This window comes from Giraffa tippelskirchi, chromosome 2 (assembly GCF_054371585.1).
Source record: "Giraffa tippelskirchi isolate mGirTip1 chromosome 2, T2T-mGirTip1v1.2.pri, whole genome shotgun sequence".
Classification (NCBI taxonomy): domain Eukaryota; kingdom Metazoa; phylum Chordata; class Mammalia; order Artiodactyla; family Giraffidae; genus Giraffa; species Giraffa tippelskirchi.
The window spans coordinates 1,305,960-1,326,808 of record NC_137276.1 but is presented as its reverse complement, the minus strand read 5'-3'; the positions used below and the strand labels follow the sequence as shown (position 1 = coordinate 1,326,808).

The following is a 20,849-nucleotide window of genomic DNA, read 5'->3' as shown; positions in this document are numbered from 1 at the left end:
CCACTGCTGCGGTCCAGCTGAGGGAAGGGGGCCGGGGCCGACTCACTCCTGCTGGCTGACTCTGTGTCAGCTTTGAAAGTCCCCATCCTGGGCTCCGGGGAGTGCAGGGTCCACTGGGTGTGGACGTGGGTGTGGGTGGTGACACGGGCAGGGCCAGGGCGTGAGGAGGGGGCTCTCTGCAGCCCTGCCCTCCAGGACCCCATGGCCCAGACTGGGCACAGCAGGAAGACCTGCAGGAAGGGGGTCACCCATGCAGTGTTGCAGCCCCCAGAGACGGGGCTGCTCCCTGAGCCTTCCCTGGCCGTCCCGTTACCTGGGTTTGATTTTGTGCCCCTAGCCGGAAGCAGCCCCCAGAGTGAGGTGGGGGCCACACGTGGCAAAGCGCATCCGCCCTCAGCTGGCTGGCCCCGCTGTGCACCCGCGCCTCCTCCACAGACAGGCCTCTGAGTCCAAACAGCAGGACCTGGGGATGCAGGAATGTGCCCCTGGTTGAGACACTCGGCCTTCAGACGCAATGAGGCGCTGAGCACGAGGCCCCTGAGGACACTGATCTCAGAGGCGTTTTCATCCTCAGAGATCTAACCCCGCCCTCAGGGGAAGCCACGCACATTCCCTTTGTGGGTGGATCACGGAGCTCCATGTCTGACTTGACCACGTTATGTGGCACATGTGATGACTTCTCCTGGAAGTCAGCTTTCTGGTCTAAACCGTCTGCTGAAATCGCTGATTTGAGAGGGACTGTGTGTGGAGAATCTTGTTTTCATGCTTCCTGATGAAGGGACAGAGATGTTTCCAAGGTGTCTGTGCAAGGGGCTAAATGTGAGACCAGCCGCTTATTAACGGGGTCATGTTTTCACCAGCCTGTTGGTTTCTGCTGACTGACCGGGCTTCCCCTCTCCACTTTGCCCTGTGCTCCGGGCAATGGGGGTTTAGTGGCTGGCGGTTTCTTTTCTTCGCCCGGGCGTCGCTTGCCATGAATTCTGTGATCTGGGCTAATTAGACATGGCGACTCTTTGTTCCAAGCTGACTTCAGCAGATGGCTGATTTATGAACTTATTCAAACCCTGCACAGCAAGCAAAGCAGTAGTGCAGTCTGCCCTGCTCTGCCGTGTGGAATATGTCTTAAATCGAGTCCTCTTGTAAATATGGGGCTGTTTGAACATCCCCAGCACCAGCGCCTGTCTGTCTAAAGAATGGGTGACATGGGGGTCATTCTGCCTGCTCCTCCTCCAGGGCACAGCCTGACCCTCGCTCAGGGACGCCCCTGTGGCCACCGGGAGGAGCCTGGGGGCAGGGGCAGCTGTGTCTGGAAGGGCCAGACGCTGTCAGGAGCTTGAGCACATTAGGGAGAGTGGGAGGGGCTGCGGACCCCCCCCCAACCCGATGCCGCAGGCACTCCGGTCCCCTGCTAGTCTGGATTCTGCTGGTTTAGGGACTACCTCCCAACCCAAGACTTAGCTTAGAGGAAGCTGAATTAAAAATGTGGCTCTGCCTGCAGTCGGGCAGAACCCTGCCTTCTGTCCACACCTCGGAACCAGGAGAGTCCAGTGCAGGAGACCACGTGTATTGGCCCCACGCACCATCCAGGCTTCCAGGGCCAAGCGTCCGCAGAGCAGAGAGACAGAGGCCACGAGGGCTTTGGGGCCCACAGCTCCTTTTCCTCCACATCTACAGTTGCCTGTTTGAACACGAACCTCGCTCATCCTTTTGACGGGGAATGGGGAACCCGGGGCGGCTCTGCTCCGTCCACCGCTCAGCAGAAGGCAGGAGGTAGATGGCCAATGAGCCCCTGCAGGCCAGCTGGGAGAGGGGAGTCCTGCCAGGAGCCCAGGAGACTGGGCAGGGGTGTGCGGTGTCCAGGAAGGTGGCTTCAGCTGGCCCCACCTGGTCGGAGCCGGGGAGTCGTGAGCGGCCTGGGCGGGGGGCACGCGGCTCTCAGTCCAGGCTTTGCTTCGGTCTCAGAGCCCAAGAGGCTGGCAGGGCTGCTCAGCGGAGGTGCCTCCTGATGCTTGTGCTTAGGTCACTCTGCCTGTCTCTACGGTAACTGCATCTTACCTGCCTGCGTGTGTGATTGTGTTCTGTTCTCCTTGTAGATGGAGGAGATAAAATTTAAAGACAGAGCAGTCTTCGTGCTGGAGAGAGAGTTAGGGGTCCAAGCCGGGCATGCTCAGAGACTCCAGCTCCAAAAAGAGGCTCTAGATGAGCAGCTGTCCCAGGTCAAAGAGACCGATCGGCACCCGGGCAGCCCCAGGCGGGAGCTTCCTCACGCAAGCGGTGCAGGAGACGCCTCAGACCACTCAGGAAGCCCTGTAAGCACCTCCCACGCTCGCCCGGCTGACCCAGAGCCCAGACTGCCCCGCACGTGGCTTGTGGTGCCATGGGCACCTTCCTTGGGGCGTCCCGAGCCCAAGCCTTGGGGACTCTGACCGTGTCTGCAGCCCACAGGCCAGAGGGACCCTCAGCTTCTCTGGCTTGGCTGAAAGGGCTCAGAGACTTCTCTCTCTTCCCTCCTTGCTGTCGTGGCACAGCACTGGCCTTGCCCTCCCCTGGTCCCTCCCATGGGCCTCAAGCTTCAGGCTTCCAGTCGTGCCCGCCTCTGCCACCAGCCCCAGGTTGCTAAGGGGCCCTCCCTTGCTGCTGGGGGAGATGGCCCAGCAGCTCCATCACCGCATGCAGGCTTTGCCCTCCACTGGCGCTGACCCTCCTGCCGTGGTTTCTGTGCTCGTGACCAGCTGCCCGGCACCCGCTTTCCTTGTGACCATGCCACTGTCCGCGCCTGGGGCTGCGTGACCGCGTGAGGCTGTGACCCCACACATCTCCTCTTACCGCTCCTCATTCAGAGCTCTCTGCGGGGTCCCGGGAGTCTGGAAGGGGTCTACATTCCACAGACCCTCCACACGGTCCTTCCAGGTCTGCCCCCGGCCTCTCCTGCACCTGCTGAATGAGGAACCATTCCCCGGTCCTTTCTGGACTTGCGTCTGTTTGCTTTGAGGACAGAGCTGCGTTTGAGCCGAGCCAGCCCTAGGGCAGTGATCTTTCAAGAATGGAGCACGACATTTTACAATCTTGTTATATAAATGGCTTAACTGGGTTAAAACCAGCTCTGGCACCCGACAGATCCCATTAACTCCAGAGATTCTGAAACCAGATCAAAATGTTGTCATTGATTTTTTTAGTAAGTTCCAGTGGCTCCCAAAGTGACCTTTTAGAAACTCAATTTGAGGGACCACTCTTCCTGGGAATCCCACTTTCGAAAGTCTTAAGCTGAACATCATTTCCTGGGCTCACATTATAATACGAGGAAAGTGAGGCGCCCCACTACAGTGCAGGGCAGCACCCCCCCCCCCACCTTGAAAGCTGCAGCTGGCAGTGGCCACGTGAAGCATGCTGCTGGCTTCTGGGGTTTTCTCAGCATCACGCCCACCTGCGGCATCTGCATCCGCATGCCCTCGCCCCCACATCTGCGTACTCTGAACATTTCTGCTCCTTCATTCTGTCCCCAGCGTGCAGCCTGCAGTGCCCCCAGCCATTAGAATCACGGGCCATCATGACACAGACGTGCCTTGGTTTCTGTGGTGTGTGGGGACTTGCCATGGTTTTTGTGTCTGTGTCTATGAACAGTTATTTGCAGTTGATTTTTGTTTTAGGAACAGCAGTTGGATGAAAAAGATGCTCGGCGTTTCCAACTTAAGATTGCGGAGTTGAGTGCGATCATCCGGAAACTCGAGGACCGCAATGCCCTGCTGTCGGAGGAACGGAATGAGCTGGTGGGTGGCCTCAGGCCTCTGAATTCTGTGGGCCTGTGTCTGCTGTGGAGGGGGAGCTGGGGCATCCACTTCCAAAATTTCCTGTGGGAAAGAAGAGTGATGGTGACAGGGTGTTTCCAATAAAACTTTATTAACAACATCAGGTAGGGGACCAGATACGGGCTGAGGCACTGGTTGGCTGATCCCTGCCCTGTGTCACTGGGGTACATGTCCCTGTTCTGTGTGTTATCTGAGACGTGTGAGGACCCCGCCCACTAGTGGCGCCCTCACCGTCAGTCCTATGGCCACAGAGATTCCCCAGTGACCTCTCTGCTGGGACATGAGCTCTCCCAGGTGGCGGAAGGCTCACAAACTGGGCTGTTTCCCCGTGGCTCTTTCCAGCAGAACAGAGTGCAGCGCCAGACCTCTGCCCTCTGTGGAACCCAAAGCTTGTTCTGCTTGCTTTACCACCTCTGTTTGGAGGCTGCTGGTTCTCTGTGATGCTTTTAAACATCGTAATATATAATTAATCTCATCTTTCAGTTAAAGCGTGTCAGGGAAGCTGAAAGTCAGTACAAGCCATTGCTGGACAAAAACAAACGCCTCACTCGGAAGAACGAAGATCTGTCCCACAGTTTACGTCGGATGGAAAACAAGTTAAAATTTGTCACCCAGGAGAACATAGAGATGGTAAGGAGCCCACTCTCGTGTAACTAGCCTCTCCTACGCGAGGTCTGATAGCAAGATCAAGCCTTTGGTCTCACGGGCGTCTGTGGGGCTGGGAGCTCCCCGGCAGGGAGGCCTGGGAGTGACCAGTGACAGGGCTTCTGAGGTACAGGCAGGTGGGGTGAGGAGACCCCAGCTGCCCTTCAGCAGTCGGGCCCCTCACTCCACATGTTGTGTGGTCTGTCTGGTTTTCAGAGGCAGAGAGCAGGGATCATACGGAGACCCAGTTCCTTGAACGACCTGGATCAGAGTCAGGACGAGCGGGAAGTGGACTTCCTGAAGTTGCAGATTGTTGAGCAGCAGCACCTCATAGACGAGCTCTCCAAGGTGACCGCTAGGTGGCACCCTGCCCGCTGGCCCTGCTTCCAGACCCGCCCCGCTCTGCTACCCACAGGGTACCCTGCACCCAGGATACAGGCCGAGTCTCTCCGCAGGGGTTGGCTCCTGCCTCTCCAATCCCTCCCCTTCCTCACCTTCAGGACTGGGGCTCTCAGAGCAGCAACACCGCCTGTGTCCACCCCAGGGCCCTCAGAGCGCTGGAGGCGGGATCCAGACAGGGTGGGGTAGGGCCGGGCTCCCGCCAGCGGTGCTGGGGAGGACGGGAAGCTTCTGATGGCCGCTAATCACATCCCTTTGATCTCAGCCGTCTTCCTGGGCCCCCCCTTCTCTGGGCGCCGCCCACCCCCACCCAGGATGGTCTCCTCTCAAGATGCATAACCTAGCCACATTGCATAGACCCCATTTCCAAACAAGGCCGCAGCCCCGGGTCTGGGGATGGGGTGTGGGCATGTCTTTCTGAACCCAACCTCCATCTATGTCCCCCTCTCCCTGCATCCCCCACCTCCAGCACAGCTTTTCCTATAGTTCCTCCTCAGACCCCCGTCCAGTTACCCTCATTAAAGCACCTCCTAGTCTTTGTGGGACCCAGACCAAATCCAAGGTCAGACAAGTTCAGAACCAGCTGCTTGCGTCGTTCTGTGCCCTTGGTAGTGGTGGGGGCTGAGCAGAGGACAGCAGCAGCGCTGTCTGTCACTTCCCACCGAGTGGTCAGGATGCGCTCTGGCCACCCAGCCTTCCGACGGGGCCTGAGGTCAGTGCTCTGGTTCCTTCAAAGGCCAGTGACCGCCCATCCCCTCAATAATAGGAATGCGCAAGGGGAAGAGGAAAACGAAAGCACCCTGGTTACAAAGGCACCCCCACACCTGCCTCTGAAGGCTCTCGCTCTTGCGGCATCAGCCTAGGGAGGAAGGACCAAGCCCAAGGAAGGCCCGCCCTCTCAGGGAAGGCTCTGAGGAGAGCCACGGGAATCTGCATAGGGAAGCGGAGGGACTGGGGGCCGTAGGGACCCTGGGGCTTGCGCGGCCAAGGTCTGTGCCCCTAGGTCACCAAGGTGCCTCCTCTCTTCCAGACCCTGGAGACCGCTGGCTACGTGAAGAGCGTATTAGTAAGTGCCCTCAGCATCTCACCTATATCCCTCCCAGGGCCCTCAGCCTCCGCGCCTACAGCCCCTCCCACTCCCTCACCGTCCCCGCCTACAGCCCCTCCCACTCCCTCACCGTCCCCGCCTACAGCCCCTCCCACTCCCTCACCGTCCCCGCCTACAGCTCCTCCCACTCCCTCACCGCCCCCTCCTACAGCCCCTCCCACTCCCTCACCGTCCCCCTACAGCCCCTCTCACTCCCTCAGTGGCCCCTCCCACTCACTCAGCGTCCCTCCTACAGCCCCTCCCACTCCCTCACCGTCCCCTCCTACAGCCCCTCCCACTTTCCTCACCGTCCCCTCCTACAGCCCCTCCCGCTCCCTCAGCGTCCCTCCTACAGACCCTCCCACTCCCTCAGCGTCTCTCCTACAGACCCCCCCACTCCCTCAGCGTCCCTCCTACACCCCTCCCACTCCCTCAGCGTCCCTCCTACAGCCCCTCCCACTCCCTCAGCGTCCCCTCCTACAGCCCCTCCCACTCTCTGTCCCCCCTACAGCCCCTCCCACTCTCTGTCCCCCCTGCAGCCCCTCCCACTCCCTCACAGTCCCCTCCTACAGCCCCACCCACTCCCTCACCGTCCCCGCCTACAGCCCCTCCCACTCCCTCACAGTCCCCTCCTACAGCCCCTCCCACTCCCTCACAGTCCCCTCCTACAGCCCCTCCCAGTCCCTCACCGTCCCCTCCTACAGCCCCTCCCACTCCCTCACCGTCCCCTCCTACAGCCCCACCCACTCCCTCACCGTCCCCGCCTACAGCCCCTCCCACTCTCTGTCCCCCCTGCAGCCCCTCCCACTCCCTCACAGTCCCCTCCTACAGCCCCTCCCACTCCCTCACCGTCCCCTCCTACAGCCCCTCCCACTCACTCACCGTCCCCTCCTACAGCCCCTCCCACTCACTCAGCGTCCCCGCCTACAGCCCCTCCACTCCCTCAGCGTCCCTCCTACAGCCCCTCCCACTCACTCAGCGTCCCCGCCTACAGCCCCTCCCACTCCCTTAGCGTCCCCTCCTACAGCCCCTCCCACTCCCTCAGCGTCCCCTCCTACAGCCCCTCCCACTCCCTCGCCGTCTCCTCCTACAGCCCCTCCCACTTTCCCGGGCCCCTGTGCCTATGGTCCCTCCTGGTGCAGCTGGAAGCAACCGCGGCACACTCGGGCGAGGGTGGTTCCGTGGTCCCAGTGCTGCCTGCCCAGAAACTTGGCCGTGGTAATCGAGAGAGCCCACCCGTCAGGGTTGTCCAGACTCCAGGGAAACGGCCAGTGTCCCAGGTGGTTTTTTCGGTTCAGAACTGGGCCCCCTCCCACCCCAGGGCACTCAGCCCCCTCTGCCCGGCTGGCTCCTGCATGGTCCCACGAACGCCGCCTAGCGCTCTGGAGAGAACAGGCCTGTCTCCACCACAACGTCACCCTGTAGAGGTCCACGCCGGGAGAGTGGAGAGGGCTGGGCCCTCCGTCCTTCTCAAATTTGCATTTCAGTGTGTGCCCCTCAGCCCCCTGCCCTGCAGGGTCCCCCCCCCCAGATGGGGAGGAAGCCCCAGACGGGGAGCTTAGAGACACGCAGGCCTCCGTTCCTGTTCCCACCCAGGCTGGGAAGATGCAACATCCAAACGCGCAGAACAAACTGCCCTGAGCTGGTCAACAGTGCGGACCACAGGCTGGTCCTGAGACCACCCGGTCCACTCCGATGATGGCCCGGAAATACTAACCTGTGCATTTAAACCTGGCAGAGCCAATCAACAACTCAAAAAATCTCCTCAACTGGTTTTTGCAGGAACGTGATAAGCTTTTAAGATATCGGAAACAAAGAAAGAAAATGGCGAAACTCCCCAAGGTAAACGAGTACATGAAACGTGTATTTTTAAAAAGTCATTTAACAGGAAAGAACCTCTTCCTTCAGAGGTGAAGAGAAAATGGTTTCTTTACTTCTAAAAATTGTTATTATGAAGTAACCAAAACAGGACCCAGAGAGAGTACTCTGTTTATACTTTAAATTAAAAAACCCAACTTGGTTTCCTTTAAATTTCCAAGAGGAAATGTGGGTTCAGGACAGTAATAACGAGGAGGAGGAGTTAGCCACGGGCCTGGCCCTCCCACCAGAGGCGCCCACATCCAGCCAGGACTGCAGGCGGCCTCCCTGTGTCCTTCCCTGGCAGACCTGCGCCCTTTGGGAACTTGTAGACCTGGGGTGTTTCTTTGAGGCACAGTCCTTTTTGATAAACCTGTGATTTTTATTAAAGGAGATTTGGGAAACATTCCCAGAATATTCCCAAAGGATCTAACTTGTATCCTTCCTTTTACAAAATACGTTTTTTGGTTCGGTTTTGGAACAATCAACAGTGATCCTCAAACAGGCTGGTACATACTCCTAGGCACAAATACCGGCTTGTCTGGCCCCTAGAAGGCCGTTAGGAGGCCGTGTCCCAGTCTGCCCTCTACCAGCCCGGGTAAGATAGTGGAGGCCTTGGTCGAGATTGGCGGCCTGAGCAGCGCCGGGAGCAGTTCAGGATAGATACCCGAGTGCACTGCGGGGCAGCCAAGCAGCTGACCCCACAGCTGGGCAGCAGAGGAGGCCCCTACGGAGCTGGCAGCTCTGCCAGCCAGTGGTCTGGGTTTGGATTAACACGGTCCCTTTTGGTCAGAAGCCGGTTGTCGTGGAGACCTTCTTTGGATATGATGAAGAGGCTTCTCTGGAGTCCGACGGTTCTTCCATCTCTTACCAAACAGACAGAACAGACCAGACCCCGTGTACCCCAGACGACGACCTAGAGGAGGTAACTTCTCATGGGGCTTCCGGACAGGCCTGCCTGGCTGTTCCTGTCCGCCTTCACACACACACACCCCCGTCTGCTTCACATCACTGTACTCGGTCCCCTCTTCAGAGTGGTATAGCGCGCCCCCACCTTCTCATGGGGGGGTCTGAACCACCCAGCAGCGGGTGGGCACCACACCAAGGGTGCAGGGTCAGGACCGCCTGGCTGGCAGGTGGGCCCCAGCTGAGCCCCTGGCCCCAGCTGCTGGCCCGAGAGGCTCACCCGAGCAGCCACCTCAGCCATTCACCCCAGGGGTCAGGGCCTGTCTCCCGGGTCCCCAGGCGGAGGCGTGGCTGATGCAGTGTCTCCGTGCACCTCTCCAGGGCATGGCCAAGGAGGAGACAGAGCTGCGGTTCCGCCAGCTGACCATGGAGTACCAGGCCCTGCAGCGGGCCTACGCGTTGCTGCAGGAGCAGGTCGGAGGGACACTGGACGCAGAGCGAGAAGTTAAGGTCTAACTGACTTCCACTCCACGACGTTCCGGTTCCTGCCAGGCTCCCTGCTTGCCCCCCGGCCTCGGCAGGGACACGTGCGCCTTCCGGGCCAGGCCCTCCTCTCCCATGGTCACGGTCAGGCCCCGGGGATGCCGCTCTGGCGGTCACTTGGCAGTGAGTGGGCCCAGGGAGGGCTGCCCTGCCCTCCTGGGTTGAGGTATCTCACATCCTGTGCCTGGCAGCCTCACCCCTCTCGTCCATTTGCCCTGAAAGCCATTCGCAGGGAGCCAGGGCACCCATCGAGATGAAGTGCCCTGCAGCCCGGCCCCTATGACAGCAGGTGAACTCCAGGGAGGGCAGAGCCCGTAGAGGACAGGCGGGCTGGGCAGGGGACGTTCATGCAACAGGAGCCCAGGGCTTCTAAAGGAGACGGGCTCAGCAAAGTCCAGAAAAGGAGGTGAACCCAGGGCAGCCAGAGGCTCCAGAAGGGAAGGGAGGTGCCTTGGGGCTGTGCCCGGCAGGTCGCTCGGCCACCCGGCTGTATGCATCCTGGTCTTTGTTATCCCCAGGACGAAGCCAACCCCCTCCGGCCAGCACCCGGCCGCTCAAGGCTCCTCCTTCATCCTGTAAATGAGGATTTCCCCAAATAATCCCCCAAATGAACCCACGGATCATCCCCTGTAATCTAAGGGAAGTCGCTAAGACTCCGAGTTCTCCCTTTATTCCAGAGCATTCCTTGCTGGCAGACAGTGTCCTGGAAGTCAGGTCTGAGGGGGCCGCCCGGCTCTTAGGGAAAGTTTGATGTATGTCTCCTCCCATCCTACAGACCCGTGAGCAGCTGCAGGCGGACGTGCAGAGGGCGCAGGCGCGGATTGAGGACCTGGAAAAGGCCCTGGCCGAGCAGGGGCAGGTGAGCGCGTGGGCCTGGGTCCCGGGGCCCCTGGGCTGCCGCGCCCCCGATGAGGGCGGTGGTCTGCGGGTGTGTCCGTGGGTGAGAACTCTCCATCTGCGCACTGAAGACTGGCTCCCCAGCCCCCTTTGCTGTGTATATGTCACACCCCAGTAAGAGATATAAAAGCGGAAGTAATGTGCATTTGGAAGAATTCCATAGTACGCCCAGAACGAGGCACGAATTCTCCTGACCAGCCTCTCTGGGCTTGACCAGAGGTCCCATCCGCCTGCTCGCTCAGAGCCGGGAGTCCGGGTCCCAGGGCCGTCATCACTCCCCTCAGTCCCTGAGACTGCCAGCCCCTCCGGGCTCCTCAGATCCCAGGGAAGGGCCTCCGTCCGTAGACTCTGAGCAGCCCCTGAACTGGGGATGGTCCAGATGCAAGATGAGGCAGGAGGATGTCTATGGGGGCTGGGAGGGTGCAGGTGAGAGTGCGGTGCAGACCCACCAAGGCCCTGGGGTGCCAACTGCTCGCTGCACAGCTGGACAGACAGACAGGGCAAGAATCCGAGTGACTGCCCCGCCTCGCTGCCACATCCTCACTTGAGCACCTGAGGCCCTGAATCCAGTGCAGAGGCCCCTGTGGTCACCCAGGACCGCACTGTCCTCTCCACGCCAGCTCAACCCCCTGGCTCCCACTGACTACATGTCGGGGTCCCCTGGACCTGTGACATCCACTCAGGCGCCTGGCCTTGGCTCACACGAACCTGGGTGCCATCCACCTCTATCTGAGACCCTCCAAGAAAACGGGTGAACCTGGCTTTCCATCAGCCATGGGACAGGTGCTCCAGTCTTGGTTACTTCGGAAGCTGGGTGTTGAGTCCTTGCATCACATCCTCCGTCCTGCTGAACCGTGATGTAAATCACAGCTGTATCCTTCAGTGCTTTTGTTTCTCAGCTTCAATTTCCTTTTCAAGGATATGAAGTGGATTGAAGAGAAGCAAGCGCTGTTTCGGAGAAATCAGGAGCTCGTGGAAAAGGTACACCTGCCCCACCCCGTCTGTCTGAGAGGCCGGCTGCTTCCTGGGAAAGGCAGGAATCCCCGCCTGCCCACCCACTGCCCGAGGCTGGGGACCCACCCAGTCTCTGCCGGAAGGCCCTCTGTGGACTCACCCTGGAGGGAGGGCTCCGGACGGCCGGCCTGGGCCAGGCAGCTGTCCCTGCAATGCCAGCAGCTGTCAGGGAAGCCGGGGTCGGCCTCCAGTGGCCTCCACGGTGCCTCCTGTTTTTTGTTTTACAGATTAAACAAGTGGAGACAGAAGAGGCTCGGTTGAAACACGAAGTCCAGGATGCAAAGGACCAAAACGAGCTGCTGGAGTTCCGGATCCTGGAGCTGGAGGTGTGGGGGTGGGGGGCAGGGGCAGGGGGGCAGAGGGCTGTCCCTTGCCGGTGCCACCCAGGCTGAGTCCCGCCCTGTCACTGGAGGAAAACCACACCCGAGCATGCACACGCAGCTCCGGGACCTCCCTTTGCCCCAGCCCCTCGGGGCGTCAGACGAGGGGGCTCCCCAGGCGGGAGCCAGCCCCCAGGGGCCATCTGGGCTCAGAGGTCCCCGCTTGCTCCCACCAGCGTCCACTCAGGCTGTCCTCTGGGCAGGTCCGAAGGGTGTGACCAGTGCTGCGGCAGCCAGGGTCTCATTTTCACAAAGACCCCGTTCACTGTGTTCAGTGGACTTCGTATTCTCACGGTGTCCCCAGGGGGCCCCGCACTGGCCTCCCAGGAGGGAGGGGACCCTCGTGTGCCCAGCCTTCTGCTGTCTGTCTTAGGAGAGGGAGAGGAAGTCGCCGGCCATCACCTTCCACCACACCCCCTTTGTGGACGGGAAGAGCCCACTGCAGGCGTACTGCGAGGCGGAAGGCGTGACGGTAACGCCCTGGCCCCGCCCTCCCGCCCGCCTCGCCCCCCCGCCCCCTAGCCCCCCTAGCCCCGCCCCTGGCCCAGCACGGTTGTCTCTCTGCTTCTAGGACATCCTGGTCTCGGAGCTGATGAAGAAGCTGGATCTGCTGGGGGACAACGCCGTAAGTGTAGGTCGCTCTCCTGACTTGTGCATGCCTCCCCGTGCGGCGCCCTGCACGGCCCAGGGCCCCTGTGAGTCCCGCGGTGCCCGGCCCCTGCCCCGCGCGCTCCCGCCTCCGGAGCTGCTGACCGGCCCTCTGGCGTTTATGAGAAATCGCGCTCTTTTCTCGCAGTGTCCCCGATTCCTCCAGCAGAGATGCTTCTGGCCCCGTGTTCTCAGTTTCTGAACCCCTCCCGGTCCTGAAGTTCTTCCACATCCTTGGTGGGGCGGGGGGCTGGGGGTCCTTAAGATGCCTTCAGTTCAGCTGTTCAGTCACTCAGTCGTGTCCAACTTAGACTGCTCGAACTCAGGGCTTCCACCTAGTTTTGGCGGAGGGGCAGAGCCTACGAATAATCTCCGAATCTCTTAGGGCAGAGTCCCGATTTCTACAGCAAATTCCTCAAAAGAATGCGAGTTGCTGAATGAGTGACTCCACCCCTCCATCAACCCTCCGCCCATCGTCCCTCCGTCCTCCCACCGTCCGTCCTCCGCCACCCTTCCATCTAGTCTCTGTTCACCCTCCACGCCCCCTCCTGTACTTGTTAAGCCCCTGCCCAATGGTGAGGGGGGACCAACTGTGCTGGCAGGGGGCCCCGGTCCACACCCCAGAATGTCCCCTCAGAAGGTCCTCTCACAAGTACACAGTCTCCTTGTGAAGCACCCTGGGCTCCACATCCCGGTCACCGTTCTCAAGAGAGATCAAAGCCCTAGGATAGGTGCACTGCATGTGGGAGATGGAGGAAAAAACGCACGCACACACACACACACACACACACACTCACACACACACACACACACACACTCATGCATGTGTCCCTAAACCCAGGCACTGTGCACATCCTCAGGACCAGTTCTTCCAGACGCTTCTGAGCGTTCAGGGCCCGGTGCTGATAGGACTCCCTCCTCCCGGCCCCCACCCCGCCCTTTAGGTGGGAAGCAGGAAGGGGGGACGGCTTCCACCGGGAGGCCCTCCTGGCTGTACCTGCTGCGCCCCCACCCGGGTCGGACCCCCCGCTCCACCTTAGCCGCAGGTAGCGGAGGCCGTGGGCCACAGCACAATGGCCATCGTCACTGTGTGCTCCAGGCTCAGCCTGGGTACCAGCCCCATCAAGGGCTCCGGGGAGCCTTTCAGTTCACAGCTGGAGAGACTGAGACCCCAGAGGGCACCACCCAGGGGCACAGAGCTGCCGTGTTGGCCAGCGAGGACAAGCCCAGAACTGCCTAGTCCCCCCGCTGCACAGCTGCCCTCCCGGGAGCGCCAGGGTGACATGCCCTGGAGCCCTCATGCGGCCTCAGAGACAGGGACAGGGGACACACTGCCAGTTTCATGTGCCAGTGACCCTCAGCGGTTCCTGAAGGGCCATGGGGCGTCCCTTCATGTCTGACGTTGTGCCTGTGGACACACTTCAAGCAGGGACAGGGACAGCCTGCCTCCATCACCGTCTCGGCCAGGGCATGCTGAGGCTGTGGCCACCGTTCTCCAGGCCACTCCTGACGAGGCTGCGGCCTCCTGCTGGCCACAGGGCACCTGAGCCCCTGACCTCAGTCTCCTTAGGAGTCGGGGCCTGTGGAGTGGAGCAGAGGCAGGCAGGGGCACCACAGACCCGCCCTCCCTGCTGGGCTCACCACTGCTGCCCTGGCGTCCAAGGCGGACAGGTCACCCAGGGGAGGCGGTGAGGGCGGAGGAGACGACATGTGGCCGAGGTCGTGGGCACCTCTGGGGGGAGCAGGAGGAGCCCAGCCAGGCTGCTCACCAAGTGCACAGTGCCAGCCCTTCACACTGGTCTGACCACGTCCAGGTAGCTTCCCTCAGTCACCCTGCAGCCCCCCACCCAGGCTCCCCCTCACCCAGTCCCACCCCTCAGACCTGGCCCTGCCCTGGGGGGAGGGGACAGCCTGGCTAGTCTCCCTGGAGCCACAGGGAAGGGACGCCCGGCTCCAGCACCGTGGCAAGTCGGGTGCCGCATGCCCGAGCACAGAGCCTACCTCTGTGCCCAGCAGCTGGCCACCAGCCCCCACCCGTGCTGACTGCTGCCAGGGTAGGGGGGTGGCGAGAGACCCCTGACCCGGTGGTGAGAGACCCTATGCTGCAGGGGGAGAGAGGCAGGAGGGCTTTCGGGGCAGGTGGCCTTGAATCAGGCAGGTTCTGGGGTGTGGGGGCTGCCCTCAACTCAGTGATCCCGGCAGGCTCCTCACCACTTGTCCCTGCCCTCCACGACCCCCGGCGGCCTCCAGTTGGGCTCAGCACTGGGGACAGCCCAGCTCGCCCCCTCCACCCCCCTGGGGCTCATGCAGGTGGGACATCCTCTGAGGAGGCCTGCCGGCCCAAGGCCGGGGTCACCCTCCCAGAAGGACCACCCCGGTGGGCCCGTTGGGATGAGGCATGAATAAAACATGCAGGGAGAAGGCGAAGCAGCGGGATATTTGATCTTTGCTTCACATCTGTAAGCGGTGCTTTAATGATTCAGGCCGCACGTGAGGAGAGCTGGCTCTGAGTAAGAATCTGCACAGAGCGCAGAAGCCTGGCTGCTCTTTCTGCCACCCACCGTCCCATCCTGCTCACTGGCCACTTAGGCATGGTCACCTGCAGTGAGAGGGCCAGAGGGCAAGACAGAGGCTCAGTGGGAGTCAGCAAGGCCGAGAGCGAAGGGGGTTAGAGCCTCCGGGAGGGCCTTTTAGTGACAGTGACATTTAGCTGTGACCCCAGCTCCCCCATGCCCACCGAACACCACCCCCCACCCAGCACCTGTCACCCATCACCCGCCCACCCAGCACCCATCACCCACCCAGCGCCCGTCACCCACCCAGCGCCCGTCACCCATCACCCGCCCACCCAGCACCCATCACCCACCCAGCACCCTTCACCCACCCAGCACCCATCACCCACCCAGCACCCATCACCCATCACCCCCCACCCAGTGCCCATCACCCATCCAGTGCCCGTCAGCCATCACCCGCCCACCCAACGCCCATCACCCACCCAGCGCCTGTCACCCACCCGGCACCCGGCACCCATCACCCCCCACCCAGTACCCATCACCCATCCAGTGCCCGTCAGCCATCACCCACCCAGCGCCCATCACCCATCACCCACCCACCCAGTGCCCGTCACCCATCCAGCACCTGTCACCCATCACCCCCCACCCAGCGCCCGTCACCCATCACCCACCCACCCAGCTCCCGTCACCCATCCAGCGTACATCACCCAGCACCCCCCACCCAGCGCCCGTCACCCATCACCCCCCACCCAGCCCCCATCACCCATCACCTGCCCACCCAGCGCCCATCACCCACCCAGCGCCCGTCAGCCTTCACCCCCCACCCAGCGCCCATCACCCATCACCCGCCCACCCAGTGCCCATCACTTACCCCCCCACTGAGCACCCGTCACCAAACCCTGCCACCCCAGAAGGCACTCCCCCTGACCATATGAGAATTCTGCTCTTGAATGCAGAATCTGACCAACGAGGAGCAAGTGGTCGTCATACAAGCCAGGACAGTCCTGACCTTGGCTGAAAAGGTAACTGTGGATGTGCTCGGGACAGAGCCGGGTCCCTTTCTGGCTCAGTTCAGAGGAGATACTCTCCTTGGGAGGGGGGCCCCAGGGGGTGGGATGGGAGCTGGTGGGGGGCTCCACTAAGCCTGGCTGCTCGGGAGGCCTGGCACACACACAGGTCAGACCGCACCCACCATGCATGTCTCCCCAAGGCCAGCTCTGCCCCGATTTCCCCAGAGGCTGGAGTCATGGTGGGTCTGTTAAGCTGCAGCCTCTGTTTGCCCTGCCGGTACCCGGGCTCCCCACCCTCTGGCTTCTCTGCTCCCAGGACCACCCGCCTGCTCCTAGTTCCCCCCACCCCCACCCCACCTGTAGCCAGAACCCGCTGATAAGCCTGCAGTGAGCGCCCCTGTCCCACAGGCCTCCAGCAGGGCGTGGAGGGCTGTGCCCATAAGGAGGAGTTCAGAGGCCAGCTCCTGGGAGCACAGGCCGCCTGACACCCCTCCTCTCCCGGGATGTGTGAGGGCAGACTCCCTGGACACCAGGCAGGGCTGTGGGGTGGGGCCCAGGCCTGGCCTGCACGCTGGGCACACGGGGCCCATGACGAAGAGCGGGAAGGACAGGGGCACCCCGGCCCCGCCCCCCAGGCTGTCTCCGGGGGCTGGGGAGGCGGGCTCTGCTGACCAAGCGGTGATCCGGGGGCTCACAGTCGCCGGGACCTTCTCTCTGTGCCCAGTGGCTCCAGCAGATCGAGGAGACGGAGTTGGCCCTGCAGCGGAAGATGGTGGACCTGGAAAGCGAGAAGGTGGGTGCACGCCTGGCCCCGCAGCCCCGCGTCAGCACGTCCGACACACGAGGCCCAGACGTGGGTCCTCTTGTGTTCCAGGAGCTGTTCAGTAAGCAGAAGGGCTACCTGGACGAGGAGCTGGACTACCGGAAGCAGTGCTTGGACCAGGCTCACAAGGTGAGGGCCGCCCGGCCGCGCGGGTCTGGGTGGAAACGGGGACAGTGTCCACGGCCGGCATGTGTCTCAGGGGCCGCGTGGACTCAGGCCTGCCTGGGAAGGGCCTGCGCCCCGTGTGACCGGCGTGGGGTGACTCTCTGAATTTCTCCTGCTGGAGACCCCTCGCCCAGGGAGGTCCGAGGACACCTTACTGCCCCTTTGGCCAGCCTTGGCCCCAGGAGTGCAGGCAAATGAGCAGAGGTCAAGCAGGTATTTGAATTGAGCTGAGAAAACAGGATTTATTGAAGCGATGCATTTATGAATGAAAGGAATAGCTGAGTGTCTGTCTGTCATCCCTCCCTGCCCACCTGCATCGAGAGCTGCTCACCTGCCCTTTGCGCACCTGCCTGCTCTGCAGGAGACCTGTCCCCAGACAGACCTGAAGGGAGGCCCCTTGTGGGGTCCACCCCGAGGGCCGAGCCTCTTCTCGCCATCGCTGTCAGTGAGTCCTCACTGAAGTGAGCTGGAGAACATGGGGAGAAGGTGCATTTGCACCCCGGGCAGCCTTTCTGCTTCAAGGTGACCCCAAATCAATGCCAGACTCAGCTCCTCAGACTGGGCTCAACAGAGGTGCTTCCTGCAGGAGCATGGCCCCCGCTTCCTCTCCAGCAGTAAGCCACACCTGGAGGTCAGTGCCACAGGCAGGACAGTCCTTCCAGGCGGTGTGGGCCTCTGTCCCCTGCCTGCAGAGTACGTTCTGAGTGGGGTGCTGTCACGTGGCCCCCAGAGGTGGCTGGAGGAGCAGAAAGGGTCACCCTGGGACGGCGGGTGGGAGCTCCATCACACAGCGCCGAGGGACACTGTGGGGCCGCGGAGATGCTGGGTCCTGCCTCATGCGGTGACTCTCAAGGCAGCCCCCTGTGTGCCGTCGTCTGGGGGCTCCCTTCTCCAGTGTCGGCAGGAAGGCTGCATACTGTGTTGTCCACCCTGGTTTTCTTTTCCTTTTCTCTCGTGGCCTCACTGGGTCCTCCTGCAGCAAACGGGCTCCCCATGTTGCTGCTGGAAGGCTTCTCTCGTCACCCCACAACCTGTGGGATCTTAGTTCCCCGACCAGGGATCGAACCGGCATCCTCTGAATTAGAAGGCGGATGCTTAACCACTGGACCACCAGGGAAGTCCCCAACCCTGGTTTTCTTGACACCGGAGTTAAGCTTGCACTTCCTGCTGGACAATTAGCCATTTTACCTGCCGCTCACAGAACCCTGTGCAGGAGGGGGCACCTACCCACCTTGGGATGCCTTGGCAGGGGGGCCTGCCAGCTTTCACATCCTCCCTGCCGTGAGCACTGGAGCCGCAGCTGGGATTTCAGGGGGAAGGATGGTCCTCACTCTGGGGCAGGTCCTGGGCACAGAGCCGGCATCTGGGCATCTGGGTGGCCGTGGCTCAAGCTGCTGCATCGCCTGAGCAAGGTCAGACCATCTCCGCCCACAGGCTTGGGGTGAAGTCACTGTGATGTGAGTGCTAAGCCCCACACTCAGCTGCCTTTATTTGAAAGCCGGAGCTTATCTTAAACACACTAAGCTCTTTTGCTCTAAGAGGTGGCAGCTGATGTGTGGTGTGAGCTGGCTGTGACAGCTGACTGGGGATGGTTGATTTTGCGGCTGTCAAGAACAATAGCATGAGCATGGTCTCTTTCCCCCCATTTCCTAAAACGTCTACTCAGCCAGAAGGACGTCCAGGAGTCATTTTGCCTGAAGAGGAAGCATTTATTTGTGAGGAATGTCGACCTGAAAAACAGTCACAGCCTAAAAGTTAACAGTTATGTTTTATTCAGTGGAAATTTTTAGGACTTAAGCCCAGGAGGCAGCATCTCAAGTGACCCTGAGAGAACAGCTCAGAGGAGGCGAGTGAAAGTCGCTCAGTCTGTCCGACTCTTTGCGACCACATGGACTATACAGTCCATGGAATTCTCCAGGCCAGAATACTGGAGTGGGTAGCCTTTTCCTTCTCCAGGGGACCTTCCCAACCCAGGGATCAAACCCAGGTCTCCCACATTGCAGGCAGATTCAGTTTTGCAACAAAGAGCAGGTAATCTGAACATCAAAAGATTATTGTGAATTAAAGAAAACAAGATAACCTAGGTTAAGGAATTTAGTGCCTTTCTGTGTATGGGAAAATGCAAGAGTCTGGGCTCGCTGAAACCATCCCTTTCACACGTACCTCAGCTGTCCCGGGCCGATGTCCTGTGCTTTTCCCTTCCCGAGCTTCCTTGGGGTTCACCGTGGGGAGCGGCTGCAGGCTGATGGCTGCCTGACGGCAGGCGTTCTTTCCTTCCTGAGCTCCCTCCGGGCTCGCCGGCTCACACTGGAGGGCTGCAGTCACTGATGACCGTGACCTCCTTACTTACTGATATGACAGGAAATATTCTGTTTCTCGGGAGGGTACATTTCTGATGGGAAGAGTATGGCTATTTCAAGATTGTATCTGTGAAATTTCCTGAGGAACAAGCTTTGGAAGTGCTCCAGATCGAACTGCCGAGTCCTCAGTCATTTATAATGAGGTCTGTGTTTGGCACCTGGTGACAGCACAGGGATGGTACTGCAGGAGTGTGAGCAAGCTCTGGGAGATGGTGGAGGACAGGGAAGCCTGGCGTGCTGCAGTCCATGGGGTCACAAAGAGTCGGACATGACCTAGTGACTGAACCGGAGACCAGCAGCATTTCAGGCTCTCTGTAATGGAGCCCCCTGGGGGGTGCAAGGGCTGGGGCTTGAACCCCCAGTGTCCGAACGCTGCTCTCCCCCAGCAGGCCCCGGGCAGGTGGTCCACCCAGGGGTCTCTGCAGCCCGCCTCAGCATCCTCACCGTGAGCCAGGGCTGACGAGGGTGCCTGCTGCCTGGAAGTGGGGGCTGGAGGGCTTCATGGCGATGAAGCCTAGGCCAGTGCAGCACACCCAGGCATTGCAGGCATTGTTATGTGTACCATGGGCAGAGGAGGAGAGGAAGCTGTGAGGTGGGCAGAGGCTGGGCACGTGGGGGCTTGAAGTGAAAGTGAGGCCTTGTGTGCAGGCAGCAGGGAGGGGGACAGACAGATAGACAGAGAGAAGGGAGACGTGGGGCAGGTGTATGCACCATAGTCTGGAGACCCGAAGCCTGACACCAAGATGCTGGCCGGGCCACGCTCCATCAGAGGACTCAGGGGAGGCCCGCCTGCCTGTTCCAGTTCCTGGGGCCTCGGTAGTTCTGGGCTTGTGGCTGCGCCACCCCAGTCTCTGCCTCTGTTATCACTTGGCTTCCCCTCATCTTCCATGACTGTCGCCAATCCCCTCTTCTGAGGTCACGAGTCAGTGGATGGAGGCCCCTAACCCAGTCTGACCTCAGGTGCGCTGGCTGACACCTGCTGAGACCCTATTTCCAAATGACCCATGTTCACAGATTCCAAGGGTTAGGACTTGATGCTTCTTTAGGGGCACGAGTCACCCGGACAGATGTCACTGAGGCCACAGGGCCACAGCCTGGCCCCTCTGCGTTACTGCAGACAAGCCCGTGGGGACCCTCCTTCCTCCTTTTCGGCTACTCAGAAGCCCAGGGTTTGGTGAAGTTGTGAGCAAAGAAAGAAGCCTTTGTGGTCTTTACTCAAAGGACACCTGCCCAGAACACCGCCTGTTTGGCCGACCTCCTACTCCAGCTTTGAATTCTGCTGACCTCAACATCCCTAATGTTTCATCGCACCTTAAATATCGCGTGGAAGGGATGCTCTTGACATAAGTTCTCCTGGACTGGGTCCACCCTCCAGAACATCATTTAACTGGTCCAGGAGGCAGCAGTCCCCTCTTTGGGCTGGTCCGGAGGTGTCCTGGCTCCCAGGCGGGGTGCCTCGGCCCCAGGCAGTCCGCAGGAAGAAGGCGAGGCCTGACGTGTCCCCTTCCGCCCCCAGCACATCCTAGAGCTGGAAGCCATGCTGTACGACGCCCTGCAGCAGGAGGCCGGGGCCAAAGTGGCTGAGCTGCTATCCGAGGAGGAGCGCGAGAAGCTCAGGGTGGCGGTGGAGCAGTGGAAGCGCCAGGTCATGAGCGAGCTGCGCGAGCGGGACGCCCAGATCCTGCGGGAGCGCATGGAGCTTTTGCAAGTGGCCCAGCAGGTGTGGGAGGTGCGGGGTGCCGCGGGGTGGGGCCTACAGGAGGGGAGGGGCTCCGCGGGGGCGGGGCCTATGGGAG

The 20,849-nt window shown here is 60.9% G+C and overlaps 1 protein-coding gene across 1 annotated transcript in view; it reads left to right on the top strand.

The window, feature by feature from the left end:
- The window catches only part of JAKMIP3 (Janus kinase and microtubule interacting protein 3), a 37,284-nt gene that overhangs the window by 12,356 nt on the left and 4,079 nt on the right, over positions 1–20,849 (top strand). Inside the window, exons 3-19 of the mRNA XM_081572872.1 lie at positions 2,094–2,309; positions 3,648–3,767; positions 4,290–4,436; positions 4,668–4,799; positions 5,881–5,916; positions 7,720–7,779; positions 8,591–8,719; positions 9,082–9,210; positions 10,019–10,102; positions 11,059–11,121; positions 11,382–11,480; positions 11,908–12,006; positions 12,106–12,159; positions 15,652–15,717; positions 16,430–16,498; positions 16,580–16,657; positions 20,570–20,773. Coding sequence (XP_081428998.1) covers positions 2,094–2,309; positions 3,648–3,767; positions 4,290–4,436; positions 4,668–4,799; positions 5,881–5,916; positions 7,720–7,779; positions 8,591–8,719; positions 9,082–9,210; positions 10,019–10,102; positions 11,059–11,121; positions 11,382–11,480; positions 11,908–12,006; positions 12,106–12,159; positions 15,652–15,717; positions 16,430–16,498; positions 16,580–16,657; positions 20,570–20,773 — 1,785 coding nt within the window. The remainder of the gene's footprint in view (positions 1–2,093; positions 2,310–3,647; positions 3,768–4,289; positions 4,437–4,667; positions 4,800–5,880; positions 5,917–7,719; positions 7,780–8,590; positions 8,720–9,081; positions 9,211–10,018; positions 10,103–11,058; positions 11,122–11,381; positions 11,481–11,907; positions 12,007–12,105; positions 12,160–15,651; positions 15,718–16,429; positions 16,499–16,579; positions 16,658–20,569; positions 20,774–20,849) is intronic.